Here is an 18,392-nt window from a genome sequence, read left to right as displayed (position 1 = left end):
ATTAAGGCTCATTCTTGCTCTTCTGCAATCGGCTCAACCGTGTAGGGGAGACAGGCTGCCAAGGTTACTTGCCCAGCCAGCAGCTACCTGAACACAGCCCTGGGCAAGTTGTGTAGTCTCTCTAAAGCCTCAACTCTTTTCTCCTGAAAATGAGAATGAAATGATAACATCAGATCTCACTGGGTTACTATGAGGATGAAATGAAAACATGTATAGAAAGCATGTTGTGAGGAAAAACACTCTAGAAGGGTAAGCACTTAGTAAATAAAACCTGCTTTTACTGTTAAGTAAACCCAAACTCTGATTTTTACATGTAAAACACTGAATTGAATATAATAAATTTGGGTATGCTAAGCAATTTCACTAACTTGGTTTTTATTGGTGGTAATTAGCGATCTTATAAAATGGATTGATAGCCTAATCAATGTATCATGCTTCAGAACATGTGGCTCTTCAGTGATGTAAATGTCTAGGCACTGTGGAAAACTCAGGAAGGTCCAGCGATTGATAAGGTCTGGATCAGCAGATCCATGACAGTGATCTTGTGTGTTCCAGGCACCAGATTCACGCCTGAGTGTAGGGTAGCATTCACCTTCTGTCACTGCTTAGAACTTCGGGTGGTATCTGCTATGCTACAGCTAACAGCATTGGATTTAGAGTAGCTCTAATTTTTTGTTCTACTAAAAAACAAATAACCTTGGGACCAGCAGTTAGCATAATGGCTATCTCGCTGGACTCCCATGTAGTTAACTGCAGTTCAAGTCCTGGACCCGGTGGCTTAAATTCACGCAGGGCGCGTGTGTGTGCCTGCCCAAGATCCTGAGACGAGAATGGAGGAGAAGGGATTGTGGTGTGGTCATCCCCCTGGGGAGTGATTTCTCGCTTTCTGTTTCTCTGTCTCTCTCTGTCTTTCTGGCAAGTGCATGTGCCCTATAGCAAAAACCTCTCCAAAAAAAGAAAAAAAAAAAGAAAACAACAACAATAAAAACAAATAGCCATTTCTTTACTTACAAAATCACTAGTGCCCTCCCCTTCACGTTTCCCATTCCTGCCAGCACTGTGGGATTGGGGTTCCCATCCTCTAGTCCAGCATTTAAGCTCATACTCATAAACATTTGTCGAATGAATTAAAGATAGCTACCGAGTGAGGGCTTAGGCAGCTAGTATGTATTATGTTATGATTTATTTGTGTAGGCCTTGAAGGAAGTAGTTCTTCTGACTTACCTAGTGTTAATTATCTCTTATTCTCCTTACTAGATATAAGCTCCACGAGGGCAGGGTTTTCATCCATGCCACCAGCTGCAGGCCCCCCAGGATGCCTGGCACATGGTGGGCACTCAGTCAGTAGTCGCTGAATGGAATGTCCCTCCTGGAGCATTTGACAGTCCTTCCTAAGCAGAAGAATGTCTGCTTCTTACCCTTGGAGAACTTTTTTCTCAGGGCTTTCTTCCTATCTCCCTGCCTTGCCCTTCTCCTTTTTCTTGAATGGCTCCTCTTTCTCCTCCAGGATTTTCACCATGGGAGCTCCCCATGGTTCTGTTTTGCTCATGATGGTTTCTGCTAAAATTGCATCCAGCCTCATAGTTTTACCGCCCTTCTCTTCATAGCTGAGGCACAGAGCAGTACAGACCTCTCTCTGGAATGTGAGTCCTCATTTTGCCTGCTGCCTGCTGGGCGAGACTCCCCACTGGTGTCCACTTGCTCTTCACACTTACTGTATGCTTGCCACTTTTCCTTGAAATGCAATTCCTCTCATCAGTAGTTAAGACTAGTGGCTCAGGGCCAGCAGGTGGTGTGGTGATTAAGGCACTGGACACTGCCACATGGCTGACCATGGTTTGAGTCCTGTTTGGGTGGCTTGCTTTCTCACTGTTCTCTCTCTTTCTCTCTCGCTGTGTGTCTCTCTCTGATCAAATTAAAATGAATGAATGAATAAATAAAATTAAATAAATAATTCTTTAAAAAGTGAAAAAATATAGTGACTTGGAAGGTAGAACTAGGTTTGGGTCCTGGATCTGCCTCCTGCAACATCTGCAGCTTGAGGCAAATCTCAAATCCCCTTGAATCTCAGTTTCTTCACCTAGAAATGCAGATTTTGGTGGTGAGCCCCTGAGAAGCTTGTTGCAATGAAGTGCAATTTCGGACAGAGGTACCTGGCCTCAGTGCCACATGTGCATATTTCTGTTGATGATGCCAGCTAAGCCCAGTATCTTGCAGCCACTCCTCAGCCTCGCATGCCCCTACTGTGCTGTTCTTCTCCTCATGACTTGACTCTTAACTTCAGTCCCTCCTGCAACCAGCCAGTCTGAGACTGCTACTGCCATTGATCTGATCTCCTCCTCCAGTTCTCCCCCTCTTCATCTAATACTTGTGTTACATGAATTTCTTTTTTTTTAAAATTATTAATTTAATTTATTATTATTTTTTAGAATTTGCTATAGGGCAAGTGCACTTATCAGAGAGAGAGGGAAAGTGAGAAAGCAAGTTGCCAGGTCCAGGACTTGAACCGTAGTTGGCCAAGTGGGAGTCCAGTGCCTTAAGTACCATACCACCTGCTGGCCCCTGTGTTACATGAATTTCTAATGGGCAAGGATCTCATCACAGAGTGAGATGGGAAAAGAGCCAGGAGGGACTCCCTGTGAGTTCAGACCCTTTTGACACACTTATTTGAAAGACTCAGGAGTTTGGTCTGTTATGTGTTAATGAAAGCTATTGAGAAAAGTTTCTGGTCATCTAGCCCTCATTCACAGAGAAAAGTGAAAAATCGAAAACCAAAAGAAAGACTTCATTTTTCTGCCCCTTAGTGAAACTTGGTTTCTAGCAAACTCATAAAGTATGTTTTAATAGATAGAATTTGCTGAAAAATACTGTCCATAGTCATAAGTGCTCTGCACATAGTGAGTGCTTTAAAATGCTTGCGTTTGCAGAGACCAAAACACAAAGTAGCTTTTTGTCAAAGCTTTATTTGCTGATTCTGCTATTGTTTCCCCCAAGGGAACTGCCCCTTTATGGGTTAGTAAAAGGTTAACAATAGCCTGAATGTGTTAAAGAAAATGGTTGCATTTCACTTTTATGGTTGAAACTATTTGTGTTCTTGAAGTTTCTTAGTGACCAACTAAATAAAATACCCCACTTCTTTTTTGAAGGGGGGTTGGGGGAGAAGGAGAGCCTGTTTGTGAAACCTAGAAGGTTCACCTTCATAAATATTTCTGCATTTTATGGGCTTTTGGGATATTGTCACCAGAGACCATTTCTGGTAGGTGGAATTTTCACAGGAGCTGGCATGGATTACCATCTGGCTTCTGCCCCTGGCACTCCACCCCACTTGCTGCTCAGGTGACCAGAGACTCTTTGAATGGTCAGGTACCATAGAGTCCTCTCTTTGGCAGGTGACACTATGACCACTCACTCCTCAAAAATTCTCATCATTTGGTTCCCTTTGCCATCCACATGTCGGGTGATAACTCCAAGTCCAGCCCATTTAAGTTACTGGGGTCATGAAGATTGAGATGTGGTTTTTGCCTTAAAGAAATTATACCTGGTATGGAGACAAATGCATAGACCACTGGGTATCGCAGGGTGTGTGTCAGAGGTGTATTTGGGGGTGGGGAGTGGAGCACACAGAGAACACGTGTTGAATCTTCTGGGTCAGACATGCGAAGTTTAGACTCTGCCACCACCAGCTACCCACACACTGCTTTTTTTTTTTTTTTTTTTTTTGGAGAGATTTTCACTGTAGGGCGCGTGCGCTCGCCAGACAGACAGAGACATAGAGACAGAAAGCGAGAAATCACCCCCCAGGGGGGATGGTCACGCCGCAATCCCTTCTCCTCCATTCTCCTCTCGGGATATTGGGCACACATGCACACGCACCCGGTGTGAGTTTTAAGCCACCGGGTCCGGGACACGAACAGCGGTCGACTATGTGGGAGTCCAGCGACATAGCCATTACGCTAACTGCTGGTTCCCTGCTTTTTTTTTTTTTTTTTTAAAGGTTTTTGCCATAGGGCATGGTGTGTGTATTTGTTGGAGAGAGAGACAGAGACAGAGAGGGAAAATGAGAAATCACCTTCCCCATCCCCCCCACCCCCCTGGTGGGATGGCCATGCTGCAATCCCTTCTCCATTCTTCTCTTGGGATTTTGGGCACACATGCACACACATCCCGTGTGATTTTCAAGCTGCCTTTTCTAAAACACCCTATACCACCTTGTGAGTAATTGGATACAGAAAGTTAGGGGAAAGGGAGTGGACTATTTTGTTTCATATACATATTTTGTCATTATATTATTTAGGATAAAAAATGAAGCTATATTTCTTTTGGGACCAGCAGTTAGTGTAATGGCTATGTCGCTGGACTCCCACATATTCGACTGTGGTTCAAGTCCCAGACCCGGTGGCTTAAACTCACGCTGGGCGCGTGTGCATGTGTGCCCAAGATCCCGAGAGGAGAATGGAGGAGAAGGGATTGTGGCATGGCCATCCCCCTGGGGGCTGATTTCTCACTTTCTGTCTCTCTGTCTCTCTCTGTCTTTCTGGCGAGTGCATGCGCCCTATAGTGAAAACCTCTCCAAAAAAAGAAATGAAGCTATATTTCTTGTGCATGAAACAACCCACAAGTCTCAGTGGTTTATCACAATAAAGATGAATTTACTCACATTAAGGCAAGTTGATATGGGCTTTGCTCCACACGGCCATTCAGGAACCCAAGATTCTTTCATTTAATGATCCTTTTGGAGCTTTGGAATCCTCCTGTATCTTCCAGTGTATCCTCTGCAGAAAAGGGTAGTACAAGCATGGTGGATTATGTAGGTTTTTATGGGTTAAACTTGCAAGTAATGGATTTTTTTTTTTAGTCACATGACCTGCCCAATTACAAAGGAGCCTGGGAAATATAGTTGTGTTATATATCTAAGAGAAAAAAGAAATGGGATACGTACCTTCACTGACTCCTGTTAATCCTACCTCTCTAATGTCTCCTTAAACTTACCCTTCCACTTCACCTTCAGTGTTCCTGTTAGAATTCAAGTTCTCATCATTTCTCTTTAACCTCCTAAATAGCAATAATATTCTAACCTTCTGCCTCCAGGCTAACCCCTCTGGAGTCAACCTTGAACGGTGCTGGGAGATTCTAAAATAAAAAAATAAGCACACCACACTCCTCCTTGATAGCCCTTCCCTTTTTTTTGAACTCCATAGCAAAGCGCACATGGCCCTTCTTCACCCTCCTTCACCCTCCGCCACTTCCCATGATGAACTCTTCTCTCCAGTTGACCAGCGTGTCTTTATCTCATATCTGCAGACGGTGTGTTCACCTTCCCTTGCCTTTGCACATACCGTCCTTTCGTCTGGGCATTCCCATCTTCTCCCTGCCATCTGCCACTCAAGGAGTGCTAGACATCCCTCATGACTCACCGTCCTTGTACCAGTTTTCAGATGTGAATTTCCCGGAGATGCTGAACTTTTTCACACTCAGTTTTCCATTAATGTGTTCATTCTTGTGTTGGTCAGGGTCCTGGCAGGAAGGGAAGATTGAAGTTAAATCTAGGGACTGTTTACAAATAGTTGGGCTACTTTAAGGAAAAGAAAACAAGAGATGCTGGTATGTTCTGGAGCTAGTAGCAATGAAGCGGTATCCCCCTAAGTGAAGAGGCAGGGCCAAGGCCAGTAGGAGGGAGCAGGAGGAGAGCTGTTGCAGTGCCCTTTGGTGGAGAAACACCGCTAGCTACCAAGCTGCAGCCTGGCTGGGAGGGAACAGTGTCCCTAGCTCTCTGTCCTCCCCTGCTGCTATCTCCTAGTTGGTCAGAGCCATCTAGACGCTAAAAGGCAAGGGAGCCCATTGAGGCTGACCTTCAGGTGAGCCTCCCAGGGCCCAGAATGAGGAGGAGAAGGGGGAGAATGGGCAGATGGAGACTAGCCAGCCCAGCTCTCTCTGTCTCTATTATAGTACCTAATGCTTTACATTAAAATTATTTATGTACATGTCTTTCCTACCAAATTATGAGTTCTCTGAATGCATGTTTTATATATATTTTTTTCTGAGTCATTAATGCCTAGCAAACCTTTAAAAATTGCTAAAATTATGGTCCTGTCATAGTCTTTTCAGGCTGCTATAGGAAAATACCATAAACTGGGTGGCTTATAGATAACGGAAATTTATTTTTCATTGTTCTGGAGCCTGGGAAGTCCAAGACCAAGGTGCTGGCAGATTTGCTGTATGGCAGGGGCCTACTTTCTGGCTCATAGACCTTCTTGCTGTATCCTTACATGGCAGAAGGAATAATGGCTTTCTGTAGGGGCTCTGTTACAAGGGCACTAATCCCATTCTTGAGGGCTCCACCCTCAGAACCTAATCACCTCCCAAAGGCCTCACCTCCTAACACCATCACAATGGAGATTAGAATTTCAACTTATGAATCTGGGGTGGGGAACATAAGCATTCAGACCCTGGGAGGTCCTTTAGGGTTTGAACAAAATATTAAATTGCATTATTCCAGTCTCTTTATTTTTTTAAGCACCAAAAAACCATTTCCTAGCATTACCCTACAATGTGAAAAACAGGGAGAATTTGTTTCATCTTCTTGACCTGCCTTTTCTCATTTCCCAGCCAAACAGGCAGGACTCGTGAAATCGTGATGCCTACCAGGAACTATACTCCCTACACAAGAGTCTTGGAGTTAACCACAAAGAAAACTCTGACGTAAGCCCTTGGCTACGTGCACGTTTCGCAGGAGGACAAAGGCCCTGCATCCCTGTGGCTTGAAGCCTGGAAAGAGTAACTAGTTGACTCATACACATGGTGTCAGCCAGAATGGAATATGCTGAGCTTCTGATCCACTTCTAAAATGGAAAGGAAAGTGAGGATGGAGGGGCAAGCAAGGCCGAGATGTAAACAAGGTCCCATTTCAGACGCCCAGTGCAACCTGCTGTGCTGCATCGTCGTTTTTCACGTGGAAGCCCTATCAGGAGAATTCCCTCACCACTTACTTTGTTTGTTAGATGTCAGTTGAGAGGGGAAAGGGCATTAAGTTGCAGTTTTGTGTTAAGCTGCCAGGATAGTTTGTTACAGCATGAAGGTTTTACTTACCCATTAAAGTATTAGAGGCAATGTTTCTCTAGTACAGAGAAACCTGTCCACCAGGAGCATGGGTGTCTGAGAAAACATGAACCTGGGGGCTACTCCCATCCTGCAGGTGACCTCTCCTCTTGGCCCCAGGACCTGTGCAGGGTTGTGGGAGCCATGGTTGGAGACTAGGTGAGGCCAGACACGCCTCCTTCTGATGTGCAAATCCCTGGGTTTCATTTGTGCCTTATGCCTTTATTGGACTAGCTGAAATCACTATTTATTCTACCTGTGATTTTTTTTCTTTCACTTTAACTTAAAGAGAATTGCATATGTTGTGGAAATTAAATCATTTATTATTTTCAGTATCAATTGGTGTTTTTGTTAAATGAGTGAGTAATCTGTTCATGCATGCTCTACTTTGATATTACCAACAATGTCACACGTGTTTAATAAATACCATATATTTTGTTCTACTAATGTTGTGTTTGTTTCATCTTTGACCATGTGGAAGGAGTAGAGAGCAGACCAGGCCCTGAACAAGTGTTAGAGTCAGATCGCAGTAATTTTCTTTCTTTCTTCTTTCTCCCTTCCTTCCTTCCTTCTTTCCTTCCTCCCTCTCCCCATTTCTTCCTTCCTTCCTTCCTTCCTTCCTTCCTTCCTTCCTTCCTTCCTTCCTCTCTCTCTCTTTCTTTCTTTCTTTTTCTAGAGGGCACATACACTTGCCAGAGAGAGACAGAGACAGAAAGAGAGGAGAAAGCACCCCTTAGTGGATGGTCATACCACTTCTCTATTTCCCTCTTTTTGGGATTTTGGACTTATATGCACATGTACCTGGTGTTTCTAAGCTACCAGAACTCTAACTGTGCAGTTGGCCATGTGGTAACCAGCTACGTAGCCATCAGGCCATTATGGTGGCCCCTGGTGATATTTGATTAGTACAATTTATAGCAGCATTTATATACCATATAATTTTGTGTATTTGTGTGTGTGTGTGTGTGTGTGTGTGTGTGTGTTTAAGAGGGAGAGGAGAAAGAGACAGAGACCCTGCAACCCTCCTGCCTTAGCCTCCCAGCTAGCTAGGTCAGAGGCACACACAGATATGCCCAGTGTGTTCAAGCTGGCCTGGGAACCAAACCCAGGGCCTTCCGTGCTGCTTCCAGCTTCCCAAGCACTGGTAGTACCTATGCACCACTACTACTGGGCCACGTTTCTTTTTAATTCCTGATGTTGATTTAGTTAATTTGTCTTCTAGAAAGTGTAAGGTACATTAATGGTTACATGTGGAGAGCCACATGCACCAAAATGGCTGAAATGACTTTCACATGATGGCCTCCGGACTCCCCTGTTCTGGGAGTAAACGATCCGCCCCTAGGCTCCCCAACCTAGCTAACATCCGCAAGCAGCTTCTCAATCAGGTCTGTGACAGCAATCCGCCCCTAAGCTCTGCCTCCTGGTTAACGCCCCCTGACAAAACAATCAATTACTGGTCCAAAATATATCCTTCATTTACATATTGGGCAACCAATTACCAACCTGCTGTGTATATAAGAATGTTCTCTGGCTCTCAATAAACGAGCAACTGTATACCATTCAGAGCTGTGACACTGTGTGGCTCCCGTGCTGTGACTACCGTGCTGTGACGCTGCACCGGTTCCAGACCTCCACTCTCTCACTCAGGTAGCCTGTTTGATTGTCCTGCTGGCCGGGACAGTTACAGAGTATAAAAACAGTTTTTTTTTATTTCCTTTTTTTCTTTTTTTGGAGAGGTTTTTGCTCTAGGGCGTGTGTGCTTGCCAGACAGAGACAGAGAGATAGAAAGCGAGAAATCACCCCCCCAGAGGGGATGGCCACACTGCAATCCCTTCTCCATTCTCCTCTCGGGATCTTGGGCACTCATGCACACGCGCCTGGCATGAGTTTTAAGCCACCGGGTCTGGGACTCGAACCGCGGTCGACTACATGGGAGTCCAGCAACATAGCCATTACGCTAACTGCTGGTTCCCCATAAAAATAGTTTTTACTTAAAAAATTCTTCCTCCCTTTGCTGAAGCCCTCCCACTTCCTTACTCCTCCTACTGAAAAAAAAAAAAAAGCAAAAAACAAAAAACAAAACAGCAAAGCAACTCAGTTGAGTTAATCACTGTGAATCAGCATAGTATAACAAAGGAATGTGCATTTTGGCAACTTTGTTTTAAAATTCTGGCTGTGGGACCTTGGGCAGTTATGAAAACTCTCTGAATATTAATTACTTTCATCTCCTACAAATCTAGGATTGCCCCACCTACTCGGTAGGATGAGGACACTACCAGGGAGGTGATTCACACAGAGGGACTGGCACACGGGCAGTCGTCACTGTCATTCTGGGGGTTGGTTTGAAGCGTGTGGACTCCTGGTTGACCCTCATTAATGGAAATGTTCTCACAGCCAGAAACCAGGCCCTCTGGAAATCACCAGACAGGAGCATTGAGAGTGAAGGCAGTCCTGAGAACCAAGGCCTGGAAGCTGGACTCCAAGTGGGAGAGAGTCCTGGAGCCCCTAGTGCCTGAAGAAGCTGGTCTGGAAGCAGTTTCTAGGTGAAATGCAATGACTTAAGGAATGTCAGCTTTAATGAGGCCAAGGTAGAAATGAAAACTGCTCTGCAAACACTTTCACATGCCTTCCTTTCTCTTAACACAAGCAAAAGAAAAACCTGGTCATTTTAAGTGTAAAGAATGCAGTGATCATTCTATTGCTGAAGCCTTTGTGCTTTTAAATATCTCTTCAACATGTGGGGAATTCTAAACATTGTTTGAACTACTCAGAAAGACCATTAAAGAGAGTCCCTAAATTGTACAGACTGACGCCGAAAGAAACAAAGAGATAATCCTTCTAGATCCTTTGTCAAAATTAACTCTAGTGACCTCCAACCTTCAGTCAGAAAGACTGACATTCATCCACCTCTTCACTAGCATGGATATGATACTAAGATTAGATGGTAAATTTATCTTCCAGAAATGAAAAACAGCAGTATAAGTGTTCTTTATTCTTTTTTAATTTTAATTTTTAATTTTTGTTTTGTTTTGTTTTTGCTATAGGGCACATGTGCTCCCTAGAGAGAGACAGAGATAGAGAAAGAGATGCAAAGTGAGAAATCAACTCTCAGAGGGTGGCCATGCTGCAATCCCCTCTCCTCTATTCTCCTCTCGGGATCTTGGGCATGCACGCACACATGCCTGATATAGTTTCCAACTTCTTGGGTCCAGGCCTTGAACCATGCACTCAGCCATGTGGGATCCAGCTGCCTTAACCACCACACCACCTGACTGGTCCAGATTCTTTTTTTTTTAATTAAAAAAAATGCTTGAAATTAATATTTTCATTCCAGCTCTTCCAGACTTTCTTTGGAAAGAAACACACATACACACACACACACACATATACCACTTATTTTGTTTCATTTTTAAACAAATATTATTATGCTGAAAAGCATAGTTGTGTGGCTCTGAAAACGTGGGTTCAAGAGTCCAACTGACTGGGAACCAGCAGTTAGCGTAATGGCTATGTCGCTGGACTCCCATGTAGTCGACCGCGGTTCGCGTCCCGGACCCGGTGGCTTAAAACTCACGCCGGGCGCGTGTGCGCGCGTGCCCAGGATCCCGAGAGGAGAATGGAGGAGAAGGGATTGCGGCGTGACCATCCCCCCTGGGGGGTGATTTCTCGCTTTCTGTCTCTAATGTCTCTCTCTGTCTGGCGAGCGCACGCGCCCTACAGTGAAAATCTCTAAAAAAAAAAAAAAAAAAAAAAAGAGTCCAACTGACTGATCTCAGTCACTATTTTGTATGTAGGTAAGTCACAGACTCTGTCTATAAAGTGAGAACTGTGACAGTTCTTGTCTTGCTTTATTTTCTTTTAACAGAATTATTTTATTTTATTTTATTTATTCACCATTAAATCTCTATTCACCAGAAGGAGAGAGAGAGGGAGAGAGAGAGAAAGTGAGAAAGCAAGCCATCAGGTCCGGGACTTGAACCATGGTCAGCCATATGGGAGTGTCTAGTGCCTTAACCACCACGCCACCTGCTGGTCTGTAACAGTTCTTTTCTAATGGGGTTGATATAAAGAGTAAATTAGTTGATAATACCTGTGTGGTTCTTAGAATAGTGCTTGCCACATAGTAAGCAGTTAGTAAATGGTACTTATTATGCACTTTCATAACCACTTCTTATTATAGTGTCATAATATATATGTGTGTGTATAAATATAAATATTTATACATGTATATATTCTACACCATTATTTCCTGATGTATAATAATATGCAACCTCAGCCTATCCCCTTATGTTGGAATTTTGGAGGTTATTTGTTTTTTTGTTTTGTTTTTTCTTTTTTCTTTTAGCAATCTTCAGATGAACCAGCTCATGCACACATCTTTGTACTCTTGCCTAATTATTTTCTTGGGATTCATTCCTAGAAGAGGACTTGCCAGGTCAAAAGGTATGCACACGCTAAGTCTTTTGATACACGTGGTCCAATGTGACCTACGGAAATGCATATGCATTGAAACCATCACCAAGGGGATGAGAATGTGATTCCTGACCCTGCTGCCAACACTGGGAATGAGAAGCTGAGCATGTAAAGCTGCTTGCTTTAGGCAGACCAAGCCCCCATACAGGCGGTGCAGTTCCTTCCGGATATTGCCTTTGGATACCTGAGCTCAGGGAAGTGCAGGTGTGCGCTGCAGGCTGAGAGGCGTCCCTGAGGCACAGAGAGTGTCTGGGCAGGCAACAGGAAACAGGATGGGGCTCAGGAGCGGGTGTTTCCTAGGACCCAGGAATCTGGGCCTGCTGCTTAGTAAGCCAGAATTGAGAACCAGTCGTGGAGACAGAAATAACTCAGGCCATAAGATGGGGTATGACCCTGGGAGGCAGATTCCAGGGCATCTGGGAGAGATGACCATGTTTGGGAAATGTCTGGAGTTGGACGACATGGTTTCCCCATCCGAGGGGGCACGGACCACGGCTGACCCTGGGCTGGTCCATGTGTCTGCACTGAGCATCTACTTTCTCCCCAGAAACGCTGCAGCGTCCCAGGGCAAGGGATGGGAATAACAGTCAGGGCAGGATTCCTTCTTATCCTGGCTCTTCTTAACACCCAGAGTTGGAGGCCCAGTTCAGTCCAACCAGCGCATGGCAGTGCTGGGGAGATAATGGTATATACCTCAAGCTCTATTCTCCCCAAACTCTTTCTCAGTGTGTTCAGATCCTTTGGACATTTCCTGTCTCTGAATCCAGGGGTACGTAATTGAAGCCGCCTCTTTATTCTTTCATCTCATGTCCATTTTTTGTCTCTCCAGTGACAGAAGCTCCTTGGGAGCAGTTTCTCATAAAGGACACACTTGTCCTTTGGAGAGAATTAATTCCTAACCTTGATAAGCATGAAGAAATCTCCAAATGAGAAGTATTCCAGAGAGAGCCTTGACTGGGGGAAGTGAAGGAGATCAGGAGTTAACTGAGCAATACACAGCATGGGGGCCAGCAGGTGGCGTGGTGGTTAAGGTGCTGAACCCCCACATGGTCAACCATGGTTTGAGTCCTGGACCTGGCAGCTTGCTTTCTCACTTTCCCTCTCTCTCCCTCCCTGTCTCTGGTCAAATTGAAAAAGTAATAAAATTATATAAATAATTACTTTTAAAAAAGCACAATATGCATACATTGCATCTTTACAAGTCCTGTTTACAAAAGTTATCTAAAGCAACCCAGGTGGTTAGGCTGTGGTGTTGCAAGGGAGCGGCTGAGGCCACCTGTGAGGCCCAGGTTCGGATCCTGAACTGACCTAAACAGGTGTGTGGTGGTACACACCTGTAATTCTAGCTAGTTGGGAGAATGGGGCTGGAGGATCATGACATGGTGAGACCCTGTCAATAATCCTTCTCTCATCCTCCCCTATTTATCTCCCTCTTTCTCACTAAAATATGTATTTTTAAGGAACACAGGCGGGAGGCCTAGCATCAGACCCACTTCTGCCACTAAACTGTGATGCCTCTTTGGTCAGGTCCCTACAACCTTCGAGGCTCTGCGCCCCAGGGTGCAGTTTGCCTATGAAATGAATGGAAGTGCATCCCCCACAAGGCTGGCTGTGCAGATCACATGATAGCATGGGTGAATCCCAGCATAGGATCAGAGGCATGCCATGAGACACCCGCGGTCATTACAAGCAATTACTGTGATGGCACTGTCGCACCATGAATATTTGCAAACCCAGGATTTCCTCTTACTGGACACATATTAGAGACTTAATAAATATTAATGAATGAAATTGTGCAGAAGAGAAATGGTGGCTAGTGGGGAGTGAGCGTGGCTAGATAAACAGGAGGTTAAATAAACTGTACCTCTTTTTCCTCATTGTGAATTTGAGGATAGCTTACTTACCAGGAAAGGCCCAAAATGGAAGACATGAGATGTGTTTCTAGAAGGGGAGAACAGAGAGAGACTGCCACCACATTTAGGGTAGTTTGTTATGTGTGATTAGATAACTAGTACAGGGTCTAAAGTATGAATCTAAGAAGTTATTTTGTTGTTTCTTTTGTTTCGTTTAGTATGTGGATATCCAATGGTGTTAACATCATCTATTGAAAAGACTACCGATTTTCCACTGAACTGCCCTTGCACCATTGTTGAAAGTCAATTGGCCATCTATGCCTAAGTCTATTTCTGTACTCTCCCTTCTGTTATATGGATCTAGTTGCCTATCTTGACACCAATACCATGTTGTCTTTTTTTTTTTTTTTGAAGAGGTTTTTGCTATAGGACACATGTGCTCACCAGAGACAGAGAGACAGAAAGCGAGAAATCACCCCCAGGGGGTTCGGCCATGCCACAATCCCTTCTCCTCCATTCTCCTCTCGGGATCTTGGGCATGCAGGCACACGCACCCAGCATGAGTGTAAGCCACCGGGTCCGGGACGCGAACTGCGGTCAACTACATGGGAGTCTAGCAACATAGTCATTACGTTAACTGCTGGTCCTAATACCATGTTGTCTTGAGAACTGTAGCTTTATCATAGGTCATGAAGCCAGATAGTAAAGGTTCCTCAATTTTGCCCTGTTTCAAGGTTGATTTGGCTAATCCAGGTTCTTTGCATTTCCATGTGGATCCTGCAGTCACTTTCTACAAAAGAGCTGCAGAGATTCTGACTGGGATCTCATAGTTTAGGTCATCAAGGACAAGACCAAGCCCTCACTGTGTTGGGCAGGCTCCTGGCAACACCATAGCCCAGCTGGCAGTAATAGGTCAGCCCCTGGGTGTCAGGCCTGTTTTCCTCATCCTCAGTTGGGAAGGTACTAGGTAAAAACTTCCATAATGTATTTTGATAAAGGTATACTATAATATTTGTGGAATTCCAAACAAAATATTACAAGAAACATTCATTTGTGCCCAAGGGTCATAAAGCTGATGTAATTTGAATGCAATAAAATATAAATAAATGGCAAACAGTTCTTGAGGGTTTTCTCTTAATTTTTCAACACATACTTTAAGGTTTTAACATAGAGCGTTTACAGCATTCACCTTCCTGAATTAGGGAAGGGAGGGGAGTTGAGAAATAATTAGTAGGCAATTTTTTTGGCCCTGGGACTTTTCTTGTAAATGTTTTCTTTGGCAGCCATACTCTTGAGAACAGGAAGTTACTCTCTTGTTACAGATTTAAGACTTTTCTGAGCCAAATAACAGAAAGCTGGATTAGTTCTAAAATGAAGGGGTGGGGGTGAACAACTCTAGGCTTTTGCTGGAGATTAATGACATCTTGCAAATATTTTAATTCTCCCTTTTCCTCTTAACTTTCCACCTCCTAAACAAAACAGCTCAGGCTGAAAAAACCTTAACTGGTTATTTTGTGTGTAGCACAACCCTGAAATAAAATATCTTTATGGTACCCACAAATTTATTGAAACATTTTTGGGGAGCTGAGGATGGAAGTTAGGGTTGCAGCAAGTTGACCTTTTTCTTTGTTACAAAATCCCCAATATAAAATATAAATTATAAAATGTAGATGTCAAGATGCTAATGTTTCTATGGTAACCATAAAGATTTGTGATTTTCTTTGTCCTTTAAAAAATGGCATTTGTTATAGATAACAATGTTAAATTAAGCTTTGTAGACAATTGCTATATGTTGTTTAAGATGGTTGTGAAAAGTTCCATAGAGTTGTTCAAAATGGCAGGATTATAATGTTGACCATAGCACTCACTAATCTGATAATCACATAAGGAAACCAATCCCTCCCCCCAAATGCTAAACCCTCATTTATAGATGGGTCTGGTAAGGTAGGTATTGAAATAAGATTCAGATTTTTCCCTCGATTCTAAGGGAAAAAATTGTAATCTTGAAAAGATTTCTAATAAGGAGGGACATTAATTTGGTGAATTATCAAAACCATTTGTGAAGATTCATGAAACACAGAAGGCCTTACAAAACTTTAAGAGGCAAAGAACATGGGCCAGCAAGTGGCGTGGTGGTTAAGGGAGCTGGACTCCCGCATGGTCGACCGCGGTTCAAGTCCTGGAGCTGGAGGCTTTCTCTCTCTCTCTCTCTAACTCACTCACTCACTCACTCTGTACCTCTCTGGTCAATTAAGAAATATAAATAAGATAAATAAGTAAATAAAATTAAGTAAAATAATTCTTAAAAAAAATGCATGTTTCTGTAACAAATACATGTATCTTCTACTAGTGATCTAGGTATTAATTGTAACCTTTCAGGAAAAAAAAGAATTGGGCTACATCTTTTTTAACACTTGCCTCACATGCTTCAATTCAAATGCCCTGGTGCCAAGGAAATCTGCGTGAAGGTGGAAAGCCTAGGAGAACGGAGGTGAGTGGCTGAATGAGGAGCTGTGGAAGGATGGGACCCTGAACTAAAGGGCGTACTCATCCTAAAGTCACTCAAATTATAATTTTGAACAACGCTGTGCTCCCACACAAATTCATCTGCAGATCACATGTAGCCAAAGGCCCACTACTGGCAGCCCTGATTTACATTAACCAATGTTTTTCTTTCTGTGTATCATAAAGAAAATATCTGTGCCTTCAAACTCCCTTTTTCTTCAGGCTGCTTGAAATGGTACTCCTCCCACATCATCCATTAGAGTTTGCTTGTCTTCTGCTATTTTGATAACTCCAGTTTTTTAAGGACCTTATAAACAATCTTCTATTATTACACAGAGCTGTCAGACATTAGATATAAAAATTAAATTAAGCCCAGGAATTCTAGGTGATGGAAAACATTATCCAGTCCCGTAGATATGAGCAACTATGGAGTACAGAAAAGGCTGATAAACCTCAAACTTCATCAGTGTTGGATGAGTATTTAAAGAGAGCTACCTGCTTCCTGATTTTACTGCATACCAAATATTTCTTCTCAACTTTTATGAGCTTAAATAGATGCAGATGTTGCCAAAGAATGTACTATAGCATTAATCATCCTAGAATCATAAAACTAAAGTGTTGAAAGGCATCTTGGAGTTTGTCGGGTCCAATATTCTCATTTTGAACAGGATGGAAACTGAGGCCCAGAGAAGTGGGTTGACTTGCCACACAGTTAGGGGTATACAAACTCTCTCCCCTAAAGTCATAGTTGGGGACTGATGAATTTTACCACCACCCTCTTCATTCTCTTCTCTCTCTCTCTCTCTCTCTCTTTTTTTTTTTTGGAGAATTTTTTGCTATAGGGTGCATGCACTCACCAGAAAGACAGAGAGAGACAGAGAGACAGAAAACAAGAAATCACCCCCCCACCCCACCCCACCCGGAAGGGGGATGGCCACGCTGTGATTCCTTCTCCTCCATTCTCCTCTTGGGATCTTGGGCACATATGCACATGCTTCCAGCATGAGTTTAAGCCACTGAGTCTGGGACTTGAACTGTGGTCTACTACATGGGAGTTCATCACAGCCATTACAATTCTTGGTCCCCCATTCTCTTCTCTAAATTATGTTTCCTGTTCTATGTATGCTTAACTATCCTCTCTACCAAATTTGGGGAAGAAAATCAAGGAGGATATATTTTTTTCCTGAATTATTCTCCTAGTTTATGGGACATCCCTTATTCCTCCCCTCCTTCTCCCTTGTGTTGAGACTTATCATAGCTGTATTCTTTGTCCTGCAAGACAGAAATAAAAGGTGACCAGACCTTTGATTCTGGTCAGGCCTAGTGACAGGAGAGGGGCACTCAGTTTTATTTAACTCTAGCCTTCTGCTAATCATTGGTTTCTTCATTTCATGGCCTCTGATGTATGTCAGACTCCAAAGAGTGAGGAATATGGTGTGTTGGCATTGAAGTAGAGACATGGTTCTTCTTCCTTCCTTAGCTGCCACTAAAAGGCAGCTCTCTCCCTGGTGGAATTTGAAAGGAAGAGATATTTTGAAATTTTATCCTGTAGTGATTTTGCCAATTACCTTCCTCACTCCTTTGTGTTTCCTATCAATACATGAGCAAACTATCGTTCCTCTATAAACTAATCATCTAACTATATTTCCTTAATAAAATAATTTTTATAGCAGACTTACGATGGACAATGTACTGGATATTCTATGAAAATTTTTGATGAGACCCATTTAAGTCCAGGATGGACTCTGCCTTCCAGATGGAACTTGAACCCATTCTAAGCAAAGTTTGGTTTTGACATCTTGTTTCCCTTTCTGTCCCCATATTCTCTACATCCTGGAAATGAGGTCCTCTGAGTTCTCCCTATTACCCTAAACTCACTGCAGTAATATTCTCTCTGCTTTGTCTTTCCTCTCAGATTATTCACAGCGTTCTCCATTTTTTCCCTTCCTCTCCTATGAAATTCCACTCTTTCAGTGTAGGCCATCACCTCAGCTAGGCTTTTATCAGAAAGCCATTTGGAACTAATTCATGCTCATATGTAAATGACTGATGATTCACAACCCTTCTAGAATCATCTATAGTCTCAAAGGAAGATTTTTTGACCAAATAATCTTTTTATTGGTGGAACTTCAGACAATGCATCAAAGAGAAGTGAAATGAATCAGGGAAGGGGGAAAGTATTTTAAATCTCGTTTAAGGCTTTATATCCCACACTTAGGGAGGAGCCTTAGCTTCAATGTTTATATAGTCTGCACTGGAAGATCTGTACATGTGCTCTTTCAAGGACATTTAATTTTCTGGTTGGTGAGTTTATTCATCAACCATTTTAAAACATCTTACAAAGGTTTATTATTCAATCACAGTTAGTCACATATCTAACCAACAACCATTATTAAATTATGTTAAATTTCAAGGAGCCAAACATTTAATAATTTATTCCCCCTAAGTTTTCTCTTCCCACACTAT

At 43.1% G+C, this 18,392-nt stretch overlaps 1 protein-coding gene across 2 annotated transcripts in view; it reads left to right on the top strand.

Annotated features, from left to right (window-relative positions):
* LOC102472465 (myocardial zonula adherens protein) overlaps positions 1-18,392 on the top strand; it is a 163,462-nt gene that overhangs the window by 121,717 nt on the left and 23,353 nt on the right. Inside the window, exon 13 of one of the 2 annotated variants that reach the window (XM_006141783.3) lies at positions 6,607-7,430. The exons of the other annotated variant lie outside the window; for it this stretch is intronic. Coding sequence (XP_006141845.1) covers positions 6,607-6,703 — 97 coding nt within the window. The 3' untranslated portion in view covers positions 6,704-7,430. Of the gene's footprint in view, positions 1-6,606; positions 7,431-18,392 lie in introns of those variants that run through there. 2 annotated transcript variants of the gene reach the window in all.

This window comes from Tupaia chinensis, unplaced genomic scaffold (assembly GCF_000334495.1).
Source record: "Tupaia chinensis unplaced genomic scaffold, TupChi_1.0 Scaffold000063_1, whole genome shotgun sequence".
Lineage (NCBI taxonomy): Eukaryota > Metazoa > Chordata > Mammalia > Scandentia > Tupaiidae > Tupaia > Tupaia belangeri.
The sequence above is the reverse complement of the archived record's forward strand: the minus strand, read 5'-3'. Positions and strand labels throughout refer to the sequence as shown.